At 43.0% G+C, this 17,936-nt stretch overlaps 1 protein-coding gene across 2 annotated transcripts in view; it reads right to left on the bottom strand.

Moving 5' to 3' along the window:
• Nucleotides 1-17,936, bottom strand: part of sulf2a (sulfatase 2a) — a 69,823-nt gene that overhangs the window by 15,592 nt on the left and 36,295 nt on the right. For both annotated transcript variants that reach the window (XM_088086933.1, XM_088086940.1), the window contains exons 5-7: nt 2,785-3,038; nt 1,801-2,040; nt 1,547-1,698 (exon numbers count right to left, since the gene is read on the bottom strand). In XM_088086933.1, coding sequence (XP_087943059.1) covers nt 1,547-1,698; nt 1,801-2,040; nt 2,785-2,980 — 588 coding nt within the window. In that variant the 5' untranslated portion in view covers nt 2,981-3,038. The remainder of the gene's footprint in view (nt 1-1,546; nt 1,699-1,800; nt 2,041-2,784; nt 3,039-17,936) is intronic.

The raw sequence follows: 17,936 nt of genomic DNA, 5'->3' as shown, positions 1-17,936 counted from the left end.
GGCATTTTCCCTTTATTGACAGGACAGTTTTAGATAGACAAGAAAGATGGGAGAGAGAGGGGGAAATGACATGCAGCACAGGGCCACAGGCCAGACTCGAACCTGGGTCGCTGCAGAGACCTCAGCCATATGGGGCGCACACTCTACTTGGTGAGCTAGAGATCGATTTTTAAACACGGGAAAATCCATTGAAAATCAACTGCTTTCCCATCGCCAGCAGGCTCAGACAGGTATGCCTTTCTGTATCTCTTTGTTTCTCTGGTGTCTTGCATTCACTGTCAGAACGAGCCGGAAAACAGGTAAGTAAACAGTAAAAAGCAGAATGGAGGCCAGTGAAAATGTTAGGGAGGTTACTTCTTTTTCATATCTCTTATTTATGTAGTCTTTCTCTCACACTCAGTGCCAACTAAATTTTGAATGATGTTCGAGCGCTGCTTAGACGGAGAAACAAGGTATTTTGTGGCAGCCTGTCATTGCATATCACAGGCAAAGATGCTAAAATTTGTTCATTCAGCCGGGCAGTAGTATTTTCATCACCGCTTTTCCATTAAATGCAAAAGCTAGTTGTTGTGGGTGATAGTTTTTTGTCCAGTGGGAAAGAGGCTTAAGTTTCTCTCTCACCCAGATGCACCCTCAGATACAGAAATTTGGCGTAACTCGATAATACTGATGTAATGCAGTCACTACCCTTGCTGAGTTTGACCTACTGTTTGACCTTTTGCACCCTGATTTTTTAGACCAGTTAAAAGGTGTAAAGGTTTAGTAAATGTAAATCTCTTTGCAAAGACAAAAACTACAATATATGAATGCTTTTGATTCCTTTTAAGTTATAAACTAATGCTGGCATGATACCAGATTGTCACTACACGATTATCGTGGTCAGAAGAGGTCACAAAAATGATTATTTTATTGCAATATCTATAGAAAATTACAAGAAAAATAAATATAGTTATTAGTCAAATTAATCTTCAGCTTTGTTTGTTGTACATTTCGTCAGCTTTTTTAGTAAATACAATTGTAGAGAGGTGAGTAGAGAGTCTGTAACTATCACTGGACAAAAACATACAAAAACAGTGATTACACCAGATGGTGTTTGGGGAGGGAGACGAAGTGAGAGCAGAAAGAGATGAGAATGATTTGAGAGGTGCTGGATTAGCTACACAACTGTATCATATGTGTATTATTACCTTGATATAAATATTTAATTTTTAGATTTTTTGGGGGGGGCTTTTTTCCCTTATTATGATAAGACAGCTGAAGTGTGAAAGGGGGAGAGAGAGTGATGTGCAAAGGGCCACAGGTGGAAATCGAAACCTGCGGCCGCTGCAGCGAGGACAGGGCCTCTGTACATGGGGTGCCCGCTCTACCAGATGAGCTATTGGGCGCCCGCTCTAGCAGGTGAGCTAGAGGTTGCCCCGACTGCTTCCATTGTCGGAATAAAAACATCTCTCAAAGCAATCTAAAAATTGGTTTCACTTTTATTTTAATGCCGGCAATCATTCTATGAAAGTAGATGTCATATCTCTCGGGTGGAGTGTATAAATACCTTTGAGTAGTCACTGCTGTGTTTTTCTCGTACTCCGTTCCTGCAGAGGGTGTAGTTGTAGAAGCGAGAGTTCTTCACCAGTGCTACCCATTCCTTCCAGCCAGGGGGCACATAGGAGCCATTGTACTCATTCAGATATTTTCCAAAGAAGGCTGAGTAAATAAGAGGCGAGCAGTACGTCAATTCTGAGCTCAACTGACATACTGAGTACCTGTTTGAATCTACTCTGACATTGTCAGACTTGCAGTGCTCACCTGTCCTGTAGCCAGAGTTGTTGAGATGTACAGCGAAGGTGTGCGGTTCGTGGTGGGCCTGCCACGAGGGTGAGGAGCAGTTTTCATTGTTGGTGTAGGTATGGTGGTTGTGCACATACTTCCCCGTCAGGATGGAGGAGCGAGATGGGCAGCACATGGGCGTGGTGGAGAAAGCATTGGAGAAATGAGTGCCGCCCTTCTCCATGATGTGCCGAGTTTTGTTCATGGCCTGCATTGAGCCTGGAGGAAAACAGTGCGGGGGGGGTTGTAAGAAGGATAAGGAGGTGAGAGGAGATTCAAAGGCCATGGAGTGAAAGAAAAGGGACACAGGGGAATATAAAGCGGTTGGAGAAGAAAGAAAAGAATGAGAGACTGAGGAAATCAGAGTGAAAAATATAAATATAGGGCACGCGGGGTAAAAAGCAAAAACCATCATGGACGTGGTAAGAAAAAAAGAGGGGGAGAAGGTAAATGAGGGAATAAATCTTTTTGGTAAAGTGTAACCCATTTGGATTCCTGTGTACTAAAAGCTTTTCAGGCTGATGGTGATTGTTTGGGGAAACAGATGCTTGACCATAAATTCCTGCTTTTCAATGGGAGTCTTCTCACTAGCGATCACAGGAGGACAAAGGATGTCACCAAGGCCATTATGCAGCCACTCCAGTCCAATACGCCACTAAAGGACTTAAGCGGGAAGGGAGATGGCCAGGGTTTGGCACCCAGACAATGGAAGCCATAGGCCGCCCTCATTTCATGCCAGCATTGGAGGAGTTGGCAAAGGGAGTGCATGACTTTGAGTGGGCCAGTTGTTATGGTGCCAGGAGGCAGCATTAGGCTGACTTTCCCTTGCTGATACTGTTGGATACACATGGAGAGAATACCTATACCCGTGGGACATGGACATAAAGCAAACAGAGAGACAGATGCACAAACACACAGCAAACACACAAACAGAAAAGGATTAATGGGAGGGAAATGTCTTACCCAGTTCTATATCCTGATCATCAGTGAGGATGAGGATGATGTTGGGTCGGATGTTGCGGTAGTGGCGGTCCCTCTGCAGGCGAGACCTGAGGCGATATCCAGACAGGTAGCCGGAGCCCTGGGCCACAGGAAGGATTCCCACCAGGACAAGAAGGAAGAGGAGAGGGAGAGGGGCAGAGAGCCCCCACCCTGCCATCTCGCTACCCTGCAGTCACCTCCTCGGTCCTTCGGAGTCGGCAGCGCTCTCACTCAACCTGAGAGATGTGGCACAGAGGGAGACTGATCAGAATGAAATGCACACACACATGGACACACACAAAACACAGTGAAAAATAGCAGATGCAAGCCTTGAACAGCCATTACAGGGTGCTCTTCCATACAAATGCACCCGTTTGGGCTGAGCTCAGCTCGTTAATCAATCATTAATGATGCATTAGAGTGGTGTCATTGGCTGGGTGTAATGATCTCTGGTGATGAGCACATGGCTGCCAGGCTGGGGCTAATGGGCCCGGGCCCAGGGCCAGCTTAGGACTCACCTCCCCCCTGAGGGGGTTAGGGTGGATGTGAGGAGGTGTGGGGAGCAGAGGTGAAGGGGAGAGACAGAAGAGGAGGGGATGGGAGGAGGATAATAAAGACAAGGGTCAATGAACAGAGTGACAATGTGAAGAGAGAGCAAGACTCCAGTTCTTAAAATGAGAAAACACTGACTTTAAATCATAACTGGTCAACATATGCAGCGTGAAAGAAAAAATGAAAGTATCTATGAAAACGAAAGTGGTTAATATTAATGTGGCAATATCACCAAGGTCAATAATAGCAAACTGCCTCTGGATGTGAAGAAAATTGCAAAGTCTCTCCTTGTGTAAATGTAACATAACAATTAGAGTCAAGTACGTGTTAAACAGAGTTTTTTCATAATTAATCTCTACATGCAGTTCACCAAAATTACACTGCAATCCTATTAGTTCTGTAATAACTCCTCCTCATTAACACTATATCCCCTCTGAGTTTACCATGGCAACTACTGATTATAATCCCTTGCAGTCATTTAGAAGTATTACCTGACTATCAGGGCCTCAGTGCTATCTACAATTAAAACTCCAGGAAAGAATTGACTGTAGGATTTGTAACAAACAAAGCCATAGAAACAAGAGCATTGTTACTTATTTAAACATTTAGCTATATAACTCTAAAACATTATACCTGGCCATAATAAAAACAAACTACCGTAAAACTACAACTAAATATAGAAAAACTAAACCTTTCTACAAAACTGAAACTAGCAAAACATGCTCTAAAAACTAACTAAACTAAAATTAAATAGAAAAGTCAAAACTAAAATAAAATTAAAACTAATTGAAAATTCAGAACTATTACAACCTTGCAGCATATAAAGCAATAACCTGTCTTTTAAAATGTTTAATTTAGAAAGTGTGGTTTCGAAATACTGACTATTAAATATTAGATTTAATTAATTTTATATATTTTAAACCACATACCTTTTTACTGAGCTTTTATTATTCAATGAATATCAGAGGGCTAAAGAGAAGAGCTGGACTTCTGTGCCTATTTTATCATGACACATAATCAGAGCAGCGATACGCCTCAGTGACCATAATCATAAGCCCAGCGTACAAGCAGCAGCATCAATGCACCCACTGAGATGCTCCACTGTCTGTGAGGCAAGGTGGGGGTTTGGGCGTGTGTGTGTGTGTGTGTGTGTGTGTGTGTGTGTGTGTGTGTGTGTGTGTGTGTGTGTGTGTGTGTGTGTGTGTGTGTGGTTGTGAGTCCACAAGGAGCTCTGTAGCTAGAAGATGAAGACAATAACAACAACACAACGGCAACCTCTCTCTGCTGGGACTGCAACTCGTCCTTAACGACAACCCAACCGGAATACAGTGCAATATGGGGGAATGAGCAGGAATAAACGAACAGATACACACGCTCAACCCTGCCTGGATGCACACGTTCACAACTGAGCCACTTATCAAAGACAAAATGAAGTCTTCAAAAGCAAAAATCTGAAATGTATTAAACATTTAAGGGAAGAGATGATTACAGAGGAGAAACTTCACTCTTCTGTCTAACATAAAGCTCCTCTCTGGTCTCTGCTGATGTCCACATTGTGCTCATTAAGGTCTTCCCAAACACCCACACATGTCCTCCATCCTCCTCCATCCACATCTTGCTTTGCACAAAACGCACACACAAATACACACCACGTGCATGTGAATATGCGCGCGCGCGCACACACACACACACACACACACACAGAGGCAAATAAATCTGTAGAACAGCAGCTGTGATTGCTCTGGTTTCCTACTCCCAGGGCATGTGGTTCTTCCCCGGAGGAACACATGAGCTCTGACCCAGGGGCACTGTGCTGTTTGAAATTGTCCTTGCTTCTTTCTTGTGCTCTCTCCCTGCCCGCATCCCTCATTCATGTCTGGCATAGGATGAAAACAAGACACAAGCAATGAGGAAATCTTCAAGAAAAAAAAAAAAACAGTGAAAGGACGACATGTATTTAACCAGCTCTGTTCGCTGTGAATACCCCATCACCAAAATGGATTCCACGACATCTCCGGTGAATAAAGAATAGAGTCAGTGTGCTCGAATTAAGACATACATCTGCCACTGGCTCCTCTTTCAGAGTGGTTTGTGGTGTGGAAGGCGCAGTACTTCCCCTTTGATTGTTGTTTACCCGTTCAAAAAGCTGATGTGGGCAAAACCCGTCAGGGAGGAGTACCAAATATAGTCCTGATTTACAGAAAACATCCAGTTCGATTTTACATGCTGGTCTATCAATAGAAGAGTATTTAAATGTTGTGTTATTGACATGCCACGGTGGTGGATATTTTCTGACATTATTCCCATGAGGCCTCCTCCTTCCCCCGATACTGAGGACTAATTGGATTTCCAGGCTTTTATCAGCTCTAACTGACACATACAGTCCCTTTCTTTCCAGTGTGCTCTCTTTCTCTGTCTTTCATCTGCCCATATTGTTTATCTCTCCGGGTGGCAGATGCTACATGAAACTGCAAAGAAAAAGGAAGAAACCATAACATCAAAACATACAGAAGCCATTATACCTTGAAGAGTATGTGTGGGAAAAACAGAGATGGACAACCATTAGAAAGCAGCAGTAGCCAAGGTGTTCTCCATCAAACATGACCAACATGATGGTTTTTACGCATTCATAATGCAAGACGAGTCATGTTGTTTCTGTAAACTGGGATGATTTAGAGCTCGTTTTCCTGACAGAGCTCTGCCCACATCAGCTCTTTGCACTAAGTGAACTGCGAAACGACAATGCTGATTCAGCCCGACAACACAGAATGAAAGAGGATTTTTTGCCATTTAGACAGAAGCACAAGACAACATGAGTAAATATAACTCTCAGCAAAACTCATTAAATGCTGGGGGCTCAGAGAGGAAGGGCTGGGGAGTAAGCTAGCAGAATATGAGATCACAAGGAATAAGCTTCTAAAAGCATGTTTGAGGAACAAGGATCGTCTAAGGTTATACTAATGCCAAGTGATGCCTGGAAGTCAGAACAGAGAAGGAAAGTTTTGCTCCTCAGTCATTCGCTTGTAAAGAGGCTCTAAGAGACAGCAGCACTGCATCACCAGATGAAAACTTAATGCCATCCATCTTTTATTGAAACAACTGAATTATAAATGCCGTGACAACAGAGCTGGCCATGTCACAGCATGGGCATGATGGTAAGATGGTAGCAAGAGTAGGGAGATGAAAACACACACCAGATCGACAGACAGATAGGTTACACTGCCCAACAACATGCATCTGAACTTCACAGTTCAAGTGAGGAAGCTGAGAGAGCGCTTGATAAATCTTCCAAAGACGTTGCAGAGGCGTTAATGTACTTTTTCCCTATAAATAAAACACCTTGGGCTTTGAAACAGGCATAAAGTCTGATTCATCCAATCTGCAGCCCCCTGAGAAGGCACGAAACACAGAATATGAGAAAACCGAGGAAGAAAAAAATACAGACATTTATTACATATTGAAGGCAGACGAGTCATGGCGTACACTTGCAATTTAATCAGCTGTGTCTCATAATGCATATGAAATATGGAGGAGAAAGCCCACAAGCTTGAAGCCAGACTCCTGGATTCTCTATCACAAATGCTCTGGGAAGAGATGGAGAGAAAAAGAGAGTGTGAGAAAGGGAAAGAACCTCTAGGCATACAGTCTGGAGAGAACAAAGCCCGAGCACTTCCATTGCAGATGGATTTTTCCCAAACATGAAAACTAGATTCACAGTCCGTGGTTTCCATATAAAATAGAACAGAATAAAACTGAATATAGTAGCAGAGAACCTCCAAATCTCCTCTGCGTTGTTCTTGATGCAGGAATTTGCCATCCACTGTATTCTAGTGCTGGTAAACATAAAGGAAGTGGCCAGGGAAGTTTAAATAGACACATCCAGTTCTGAATGTGGCCCGCTGCAACACTATCAAGCCGATCCCTTTGGTCATAATTGAGGCTGGCAGGGCTTTGCTAATGTGTGACTTTGTTCCCATTGGCTTGCCTGGCTCTGAACAGAATGTGCAAAATCTCCAAGGACCCTTGAATTTACCAACAAAAGTTGGCATTCAGATGCAAATTCTGCAACGGCATGCATCTATGTGAGAGTAACTTTCTCTCAGAAAAGTTTATGTGTGTGTGTGTGTGTGCGTGTGTGTGCATGTGTGTGCATGTGCATGTGTCTGAGTATGTGTCTGGTGGAAGGAGGGGTTTGCAATTCTCAATACAGTAGGGAATGCTTTTTTCATGATAATAAGAAGCCATGGTTTGTTGCCATCCTTCATCTATCATTCTCTGCTTGCAAATTTTTGCGCCACCAGCAGAATCTGGAAAAACACAGCTGCAAAATCAGTCTTTTATAAATCAGGTTAATCAATTCCATGTTCTTTGACAAATATGAGCAGTTTCCTGCCCTTTTGACCCTGTAGTAGAGGTATGGTCAGAAATGCAATAACTGAATTTTGGGCCATTTGGGAGCAGCGGAAACAAGTTGTGATCACAAAATTACGTACATTTACATGGACAAAATTGTTCATTTTTTGACACTTATTCTGAAAAGTGCAATATTTCTAAGAAACTGTTTACATGGCCAATAAAAGAGGAATATTCCACTGATATCCCTGTTTACATGCAACCAGGCATACTCTCATTAAGATGCCCTTACATGTTGTTTATCACATCAAAATATGGAAAAGTAGAACAGCTGGAGCTGCTTGTCATTTTGCTTCCTTGATTCAAAATAGGATTTTTTTTTCAGTTCCCTACCAATGGTGGACTTGCTGGACCATGCAAACTCAGCCTTCTTTCATTCTTTAAGCCACTTTCTTGAAATGTTATGATATCTGTGCATATCCAAAAATGTGTTGATATCAAAGTCTTATGTAATGTTCTACAGCAGGTGTGTCTCCTTCTGACCAGAAATATAGGCTTTTCTTTTGGGCATTCATCTCTACCGCTTTGCAAACTGTTGGCAAGTTGGCTTGTGTAAAATGTATAGAGAATGCACAGAGCCGGCCATAAACAGACGAGAGGCCGTGTGTAACAAACTGCAGTAAAGAACGCAGCTGAGATGCAGCTTCTAAATTGGCTGTATACATGTTCAAATAACAGAATATGTTGTTTACATGACCCGCATCAAATTCAGAATATTGTCAAATGTGGAATAATCGAGGAATTCTAGTGTGCGTGTAAGCGTAGCCATTGACATATTACCAGCTTGATGTTGACGGTAAAAAGTTATAGACAACATTAACATTAATTTGAAGTCGTGTTCCTGCTTACTTGATAAATATAGGTCAAATATTCACTCTCCTTTTAGCTACGTTTTTGGTCTCTACCAACTCTTGAGGGAAGAGTCTCTGGCTCTTTAGCTGCTAATTGTTCCATTATGTTCACCACCAGCTAGCCTCGAAGGCTGCATTCACACTAAATGAGGCATTGGGGCAAAAATGCCAGTCCTCCAGTTCATTTGAAAGTCAGCAGGACATCTAAACTACGGTGGTGAGGCCTTAGGGGATGCTGGAAAAAAAAAATGCTAAAGCCTGCGGTGAAAAGTTGAAATGCAATGCAATGACACGTGGCCAATCACATAACCTGCAATCACACCTCTTTTGTAACTGTAGAGATATTACAGTAATGATAATCAACAGGAATTCTGCAGATCTTTAAAGCCAACAAAACAAACTCACCGGAGACAAATACTGAGTCGCTGAGAAGATGAGATTGGCTTTCTACAGTTGGTCTCTTCTCCGCCACAAATGGGCCATTTAAGTGACACTCCAACTCTGCTGCTAAACACTGCGGCTATTTGCCCCAATGCCTGATTTGTTGTGAATGCAGCCGTACTGTGTCTGTGTGCTGTTTGCTGCTGAGTAGGTGGTGCAAAGAAGATTTTAGAGCTTTTTCACTGAAAATGTCTCTCTGCTGCAGTCACACACGATGCAGGAAAATTTGCTACAAACCTATGTAGAGCTAAGGAGAGCTGCAGTTACAGGTGATAATTGTATGTAGGTTATCACTACCAGCAACCCCTTTCTAAACCAAACTAAAACTAAACTTGGTAAAGCTTAGGGAAAGACCGCCATCACGGCTAAAGCGTAATAGGTGAACTGTTGGTAAGAGTTTCATAATGATATTTATGATTTAAAAAAACAAACCAAGCTTTCTGTTTTAAAACACTTTGCTTGCCTATCAAATATCTCAACACCTGTCCCTTTACTTTGATCTGTTCTGTATAAATGTTCATGGTTTAGTAATGAATGTAAACATGGGTAGTTTTGAGCTGGTTCCACTGGTGAGCAATGCATTCCTTTCTCTGAAGAGGACAGTCTCTTTAAGCTTCCTGGTAACGCAGACTGCTCTCCCAATGACCTCTAAACCACTTATCAATAAACAATGACTCCGTTAACAGGTCAGCACTGTCCCCTCAAAAATCTCCAGTCCCTGGCTGATAACCCTGAAATCATATTCAATAACTCTCCAACTGCTCTCTGAGTTAAAATAGTGCCTGCACATCCTTCTGACAAATGTGCCTTTACTTCCTAATAACTAACTTTAATAGTTGAGAATGACAAGAGATAATGCGGTGGCTGATCCCATTCACCGGGAAGATTTAATTTAGATTTCCCTCAGGTTCTGATAAGCTTGGTACTCTGCAGACATTTAAGATGACAGTCAGAACCTGCACAGCAATTTTCTGTTTGAATACGCAGACACAAAGAGCAGTGGTTAGACTTTAAAAGAGAGAAAATGAGATTTGTGCCGCGATGAGGAGACTCGAGTGTGAAATGTTTCTTTTTGCCATTACTGTAATACGGTTTGCCTCTCAATTTGTGTATTTCTTCTCTTGTTTATACATTATTTTCTTCCCTAACCTTTGATTCCACATGGAATGTGCTGCCCAGACAGTGAAATATGAACGAGTGTAATTTTAGTACTTAACACATCATTAATCCTGCAGTGAGTCTGCTGCCCTGAGAGAAAGGGTGACAGCGTGATGTGTTCAGGCTGGAAAGCTCTCGTATGTTCAAACTCTCTCTCTCTCTCTCTCTCTCTCTCACCCCCCACACACACACACACACACACACACACAGAGAGCAGCTCATCTTACATACATTATTTTACTTGTTTATATATCTTTTTCCAGGAGAGGAAAAATGATTTTTTGCTGGGTACCCCCACCTAGATTTCATTTATCTATTGGTCAAAAGTACATGGACACTCCTGGAATGGGGTTTTTTCTAACTTGGAAAAAAAACGTACACTTGTATAGCGCTTTTCTAGTCGTTCAACCACGCAAAGCGCTTTCACACTACTTGTGGCCAAGGCTACCATACAAGGTGATACCTGCTACTCAGTTTTTAAACATTCATACACAATCACATATCAATGGAACATCCACTGGGAGCCCAATAATAATTTGGCATACAGATTTTGATTAGTGGGCGACACGCTCTATCCCTTGTGCCACAGCCGCTATGAAAAGGCACCTGAGTTCCACACAAGTGAAGAACTTGCCTTTACAGAGTCCTGACCTCAACCACGTTCATTACCTTTGGGCTGAAGTGGAACACCATCTGTGAACCAGGTCTTATCGCCTGTCACTGACCTCACTACAGCTCCTGTGGCTCAAGGGGAGCAAATCCTTATAGCCAGGTTTGAAAATCTTGTGGAAAACCTTATGGCAGCTTATTAATGCTCATGGTTTTCGAGTGAGATCTCCAACAATCACACTTAGGTGCATTTACAGGTGTTCACACACCTTTGAGCATGCAATGTACATGTTTCCTTCGTGATTTTGAGATGGTGCAATAATATTCATGAAGTAGTATGTAAGTGAAAGTTACATGGAAGTAGGGTAATGAACAAACTGATAAATTATAAATGCAAAGAGCCACAGTAGGAGACTGTCCTCAGAAGTCATCTTCTGGTCACGCTATATTTTGGAAGACTTCCTCACACAGTTTGAGCTTGGTGCACACACACAGGGACGAAAAATCTTCTCTATCTTTGCAACTCTATAATCCACAGGGCCCATTATCTTTTAAATGGTGCGAGTGATGGAATACCGGGTGAATAGCTTGGTGGAAAAAATAAGAAGGCAAGGAAGAGAGAGAGAGAGAGAGAGGGAGGGAGAGAGGTAGGAAAAGAAAGAGAGTGTATGATGGTGTCAGTTCAGACAAAAGACCCAGTCATGATGTGTTCTCGCTTGAGAACAAAGAGCTCTGACAGACTCCCCGGGTCTGTTCTGTTGACTATAAATGTACCCCATACACACTCTCATACACACACACACACGCAGGCAGGGCGACAGACAGACAGACAGACAGACAGATAGACAGACACACAAACACACCCACATTCTGCAAATCAGACTTCAAACTTCTCTCTCCAACAAGGGGACATAAAAGGAGAGAACAGCAGTTAGGCTAATTATCTCTGAATCTGGAGGAAATGAACTGCATTGTATTGTTGTATTGTTCTGAAAACTGTTCGGCCCCGGCAGCATTAGAGGGACATCACACAGCTACTGCCTTCCTTTTTGTCTCCTCCAGGTTTAACTAAATAACTCAGTGAAGATATTCTTCATAATGAGCTTGGAATGCAGCCACACCACAAATAACTAAATCAAAACCTGCTGCAGTCAGGATGTTTTGGTGACTGAATATGTCTCCATCTCTACAGATGCTAGTTTTCTCTTTCAACCACACATGTCCACTTCGCTCATGCTCTCTGTTACCAGCAGCAACAGAGAGGCATTTAGGGCTTGCGTGGTGGTCTGCAGGTTTTTTGGGGAGGCTTCAGTCAAGGTCCACGGCAGGGTCACGGCATTTACCCCTCCTTCTCTGCACCCTTGCAGTACACTCCAACAGAGCCTAAAGAAAACACGGAGGTGTTAGAGAAAACACAAACAGAGCCCCGATTGTCCCTGACTTGGGTGCAACCCCCCACAGCCCCACCTCCAGGGGTTTAAGACCAAGAGAATGAGCAACTGTCAATGGTGTTTTGTAAATACGTGGCTGTTTTCACTTCAGATGGGTTTATTCTGATGTCAGAGGGAAATGCGCCTGCTTTGCAGTCTGCCAGTGTCCTTGCCTTTCCTGTCCTATTGAGGTTTGTATGGGAAAGCCATTTGTGGTGCATCCGAAAGAGCGGCACAATTGCCAGCTCCTTTGAGACAGAGGTTGACAGCTGAAACAAGTGAGCAAGCTGGTGGACAGGGCAGCCCGCTGAGTGATGGCTGTTTCTTATTGGCACTTATTGACCAGAGGCAAAGCCCCCCTACAGTGTGTCACATCTCAGCTAAATGGATTACAGACAAATCAGCCGGGGCCGATTGTTCCACAGACCTAACTACCTCACTGAGACCTCAGTGCAGCCAAGTGACTTCTGCATGACATTGTGCGGCTGCCGCATCAATGAGAATTTAAACATCACTCAAAATATGATCTACTAAGGACTGCATAATAGGGCTGGGCGATAAAACGATAGCCACACTTATCTAAATAGAATTTTTATTTGATAGTGATATAAAAAATGTTTGATAAACCCTCCATACAAATAAACCACCACAGGCCTGTAGAAGGGGGCAGTAATGCACCCTAAATAACAGTTACTACCCGCCATTAACCAGAGGAAGAAAACAGAGCAGCAGCCTTAGAAGAAGAAGACGAGGGGACAGGCCACTACAGCATACAGCAATGTTGCCACATTCATCATGTGCATAAAGTTATTTATAGTATGATTGTTTTTAACGTGACTAAAGGTAATGTGAACTTTAACTTTCATACATTAGCATTAGCATGATTTCTGCCTCGATCACGTCAGACAGACTTTCATTGCTACTTCACTATTGTCAAAGTCCGTCTTTGTTATTGTTTTAATTGAGAAAGGGCAGAAATTAATACTGTGGGTGTAAAACTTACACAGAAAATACTGATCACAGTTGCAATTTCTGTCTTGTTTATTTATCTTGTTTCTATTGTCGCTAAAACACATACAAAACTGTTTGTCCAAAGTGTTTGACATGCCGCTGACCAGGATTAAGATTTTTATGTCTATTTATTGTATTATTTAATAATGTTATTTTGATTAAAATTGTTTTTAATCTAGCCCTGCAATACTCTGGCGACCTGTGCAGGGTTTACCCCGCCTCTCGGCCAATGACAGCTGCGATAGGCTCCAGCGCCCCCGCGACCCTGACGAAGACAAGCGGTTACGGACAATGAATGAATGAATGAATGTTTTTAATCTACCTCAGATTCGTGAATAGTCTGCTGTTTGGAAAATGTTTGTCATGTTTCTTCAACTTTCCCTCAGAAAAAAAATCTGCCTTTGAACTTAAAAGAAATAATGACTTGACTTTTTTGGTAGATAATTATGAATATTGGCCAATATCAAACTTTTACTGTGACAACATTTTTAGCCATGTCGCCCAGCCCTGCAGCATAATACTAAATACTAATCTTGATGGGGGAACATTACTTGGATGCACAAAGTGATATTTATCTGCTCGGGATAATGTAATTATCCCTCTAAACAAAGCTGTCTGCCTCTAGTTAACAAGCAGCACACGTGTTGGTAAAATTAGATCATGTTCCACGGGACTCATAGATTTTAAGCTGTCATTTGTTGTGTTTTAATTACATGCCATTTCTCTCCCATCATCAAATTAGCACCTGCAGTGGGGACTGCTCCTAATGGCCCTGACTTAATGATGATTACAGACAATATCGGTTTCAACTTTCAGTAAACAACTGCCGCCAGCCCGCTGAATAAATTACTGCTCAGATAAATCAATACACTGGCTGGAAGTTACAGTTCAGCTGCTGAAAAAGTGATCACCACTGCAGACTGGGGATTTTTTAACTGGACTAACAATAGCTCTTATAGCAGAGTGATGTTTTACCCTGGAGTGGTGGAAGTCTGTGGGCTCCGTGAGGACCATCTTCTCTGATGTTAATAATACCCCTGGGGGTTGGAGAGGCGACAACCACTTCTTTACTTCTTCACTCCGCCCATTCTCTGTCCTAACCCCCCTACCCCTCGCTAGCTGGCTTTCTCCTGGCCCTTTTGTCGGCGGATTACTGGGGGTTTAGAGACGCACACACTGATCCCTCCCTCCCCTATCAGAACCACACAGGGGGTTAAGACTGGAGCAAAGAGGGGAGACCTCCACACAATGATCTGAATTACAGAGGATTTCTATGTATGGCCACTTATATTCCCCCCATTTGCTCTACTCAAAAATCACCCCAGAGCGCTATTCAGCGTTTGTGGTTTTCCCAGCAGGAATCTTGGGATATATGCCAGAACCCAGAGCAGTTTTTGAATCTGTAACAACACCTACGGAGTTCAGAGCAAGTCTTTTTTTTTTAAACTAAACTCTTTGTCTTTTGTTTAATTTAAGCACAAACATGTGTTGTAATCATCCACGATAAACGACCAACACAGAAAATACCCGCGGCAAACAAACAAGCCTCAGGTGAAACCGCAGCAATGTGTAATTGTGCGCAGTCAACACACACAGCCCACATCATCAGTCCATATTGTGAGAGAGCACAGGCTGTCTCCTCCTCTACAGGTCGGTATCCATCTCTCTCTGCCTTGTCCCCTGGACAGCTGCCCAGACAGCCCATCTGTCTGTGCTGACCTGTGTTTGGGACCATGGGGGGAGCCTAAGTGGTCCATGAAGGGGGTCTTTGGCATGTTGCCTGCCCGGTAATGACAGTTAAGCTGCCAGCGGCTTGCCTAACAGCTCTGGAGGTCTCTCTGTGGTGCTACAGTATTGATATTGTATCGGGTTGCAAAGGGCTTGGCAGCCTTTTAATGAGAGCTCAGATTGATCAGGCAGTAGTGGCTCTCCCCTTACTGTACATGATGCTCATTGGCTCTCCCTGCAGACCAGGTCCCCCTCTGATCTGTATCACTGACTGAGGAGGGAGACGGACACGTTCATGCCTACATGGTACAGGACATGGTAACATGCTTGCACATGTCATGTACAAATGAAGAAATGCAAAAGATGTCAGGAGGGAATTAAAGTTAGTAGTAACAATCTGTTGTAACTAAAGCCATTTTCTCATACTCAAGACAATGTCCAGAGGTTCAGGTCCGAACATTGTCTGGAGGTTTCCTTTTGCATATATGGCACACAATTGTGTCTGAAGCATTCTCACCTACTGGAACTACTCCGTTTGGTTTAGTCGAGGGATGGCATATAGGTAGACTGTGCAGGAGGCAGTGCATGACATGGATCACGTAGCCGGTTCATTATTTGATCATTAACAACAGAGTCTCTTGCCATTCCTTAATTTGTCTGACCATTTCGGCTTAAGCCCTTACTGACTGAAGTTCCAGAATCTCGTCAGCTCTGCAGTTAGACATTTTTGTTGCTGTTTCTGTGTAATTTACCCTTTTTCTTCACCCTTCAGACGTTTGGGTTAAATTGAGTTTCATGCATGCTGCATGATAGAAACTTCATCAACACGCCCGCTAACTTGCTGTAAATTCTGCTGACAATTACCTGCTTTATTCACACATGAGCTCAGTCTGACATGACATGGACTTTGTACAAGCTGGCAAGGTTAAGTCTGCTTAATGTCCGAGCCAACTGATATGGACATTTGCTTTCTCACATACAGCTCCTCCACGTAATGTCTAGATATTTTCAGGATTGTAGTGCATATATGAAGGAGATTTAAATAGTCACAGTCAGAAGTATTTGCTTTAGTTACAAACATGCTCGCCTTGGAGCATCATAACGGTTCAGGTGGCTGTGGTGATGGAGTCTGTTTGCAACAGCTAAAACAAATTGTTATGGGACTCTATCGGTCGCCAGACTCATCAAGTTTAAAATAGTACTGGCAGTAAACTTTACAAGAACATAATAGAAACTTGAAATTGACTTCTAAAGTAAAACAAAATTGAGTTTTAGTCTGCATGTTGTTATAAAAAGATCAAGTTCCTGTAATCTCAATAATTATTCCCCCAAACAGAATACTTTATCAGTAATTGCAAAGAAAGAAAAAACACTTTAAGCATTTCTCTCAGTGAAGAGAATGGCTGAAATAGCAACTTAAAGTAAGAAAAAACTCAACGTAGGGAAACTTTAAAAAAATATTCAAACACTTATTCTGACGCATGGAAACACCCGCGCACATATAGACTCAACTATCTGATTCATCCACCCACACAGACAGGAGAGAGAAAGTTAAATGTCTTTCCTTTATGCTGAAGTTCTCTGTATGGGCCACAAACTGGACAACAGAGGTCGGCAAAGTTCACATAAACAAAAAGAGAGTGAGAGAAAGGAGAAGAAAAAAATATATTTAAACCACCTGCCTGTCAGCCTCTATAATGGTACTTCACCTTTCCATCCCTCCTCCTCTTAACCTGCCTTCATAGGCTCATGTCAAGGTCGCAGCAGTGGTCTCTGAGACTTGACTCTCTCCTATTAGCCCTCCATTAGGCTCCTGTCAGACAGGCAGCCAGCTGTCAGCCCCCCTGTGGTTGTGATCATGACCCCCTCTCAGCCTCTGGACCCCCCATGGGATCTACAGCAGGGGAGTAACAGGATGGAGGTAGAAATGAAACCCTGCTCAGTACTCTGGGGAGAGGACATTGTGATTACTTTTCAGTGGCCTTTACTACGGAGGTGGCCGGAAGACCATTCCACGACTGTGCTGCCGATCGGTCACACTGAAATGTGATGTGAAAAAAATTCAACTACCGAATGAGCTGGATTTGCACGGCTAGAAATCGCACATGTTGTCATTATGTCCTCCTCAAAATGTTCTCTGCACACACCCGGTGGCAACCTGCTCGGCTTTTTTCTCGCCTTCTTCTCTTTTATAAAACATGAATTAGCAGTGCCTTGATCAAGTTCATCACCCTTATGTTGCAATTAGTGCTGTGTCAGAGCGCAGAGCGTGGCCCCCTTTCACTAAAACAGAGTAATTACCGCACCAACGGCCAGCTCTCTGACTCCATCACCCCACCCTCATGCACCTTCAAACCTTCCTATCACACCTTCCTATCAGCTCAGATGGAACATTAAGCATCAGGCAGGACAGGAGATATACACAGCTTTTCAACCAGGGGGAGGGGGATTAATAACCTTTTACTGTGGATCACACTGAGCGAAAAGGTCAATCAGATTCATGAGAGAAGCGTCGTGGATGAATGTCTACACTTAATGAGCATTGTATAGCGCCAAGATTGCTGTTGCGCTCTCCTACACGTGAAGTAAAAAAGCATTAAAAATAAATGGGGAGTACAGCCAATTCAAGACGCACATAAAATGGCCAGTAAATTCATAGGGCAAGCAGACAAGAGAGGGACAGACGGTCTTTGGTGGAGAGAGGGACACTCTTTTACTGTTGTAGAGATTCAATTAATTATCCCTGCATTGTAGTTAAGGGAGAGTAAGACACTACAAGCAAAAGATATGGGGCTTCTGACCCAGCATCTCCACCAGATGCCCTGCATTTTTTTACAGAGTGGGCAGTGATGAAATGCTCGGTGCCATCCTGTGTTTGGTAAGCTCCTTGTTAAACATGGCTGTGATTGAAAGTTATTACAGCAATTATCTTAATGGCAGG

The sequence above is a fragment of the Plectropomus leopardus genome, chromosome 2 (assembly GCF_026936395.1).
Source record: "Plectropomus leopardus strain MGB_pleo_1.0 chromosome 2, ASM2693639v1, whole genome shotgun sequence".
Taxonomy (NCBI): domain Eukaryota; kingdom Metazoa; phylum Chordata; class Actinopteri; order Perciformes; family Serranidae; genus Plectropomus; species Plectropomus leopardus.
The sequence above is the reverse complement of the archived record's forward strand: the minus strand, read 5'-3'. Positions and strand labels throughout refer to the sequence as shown.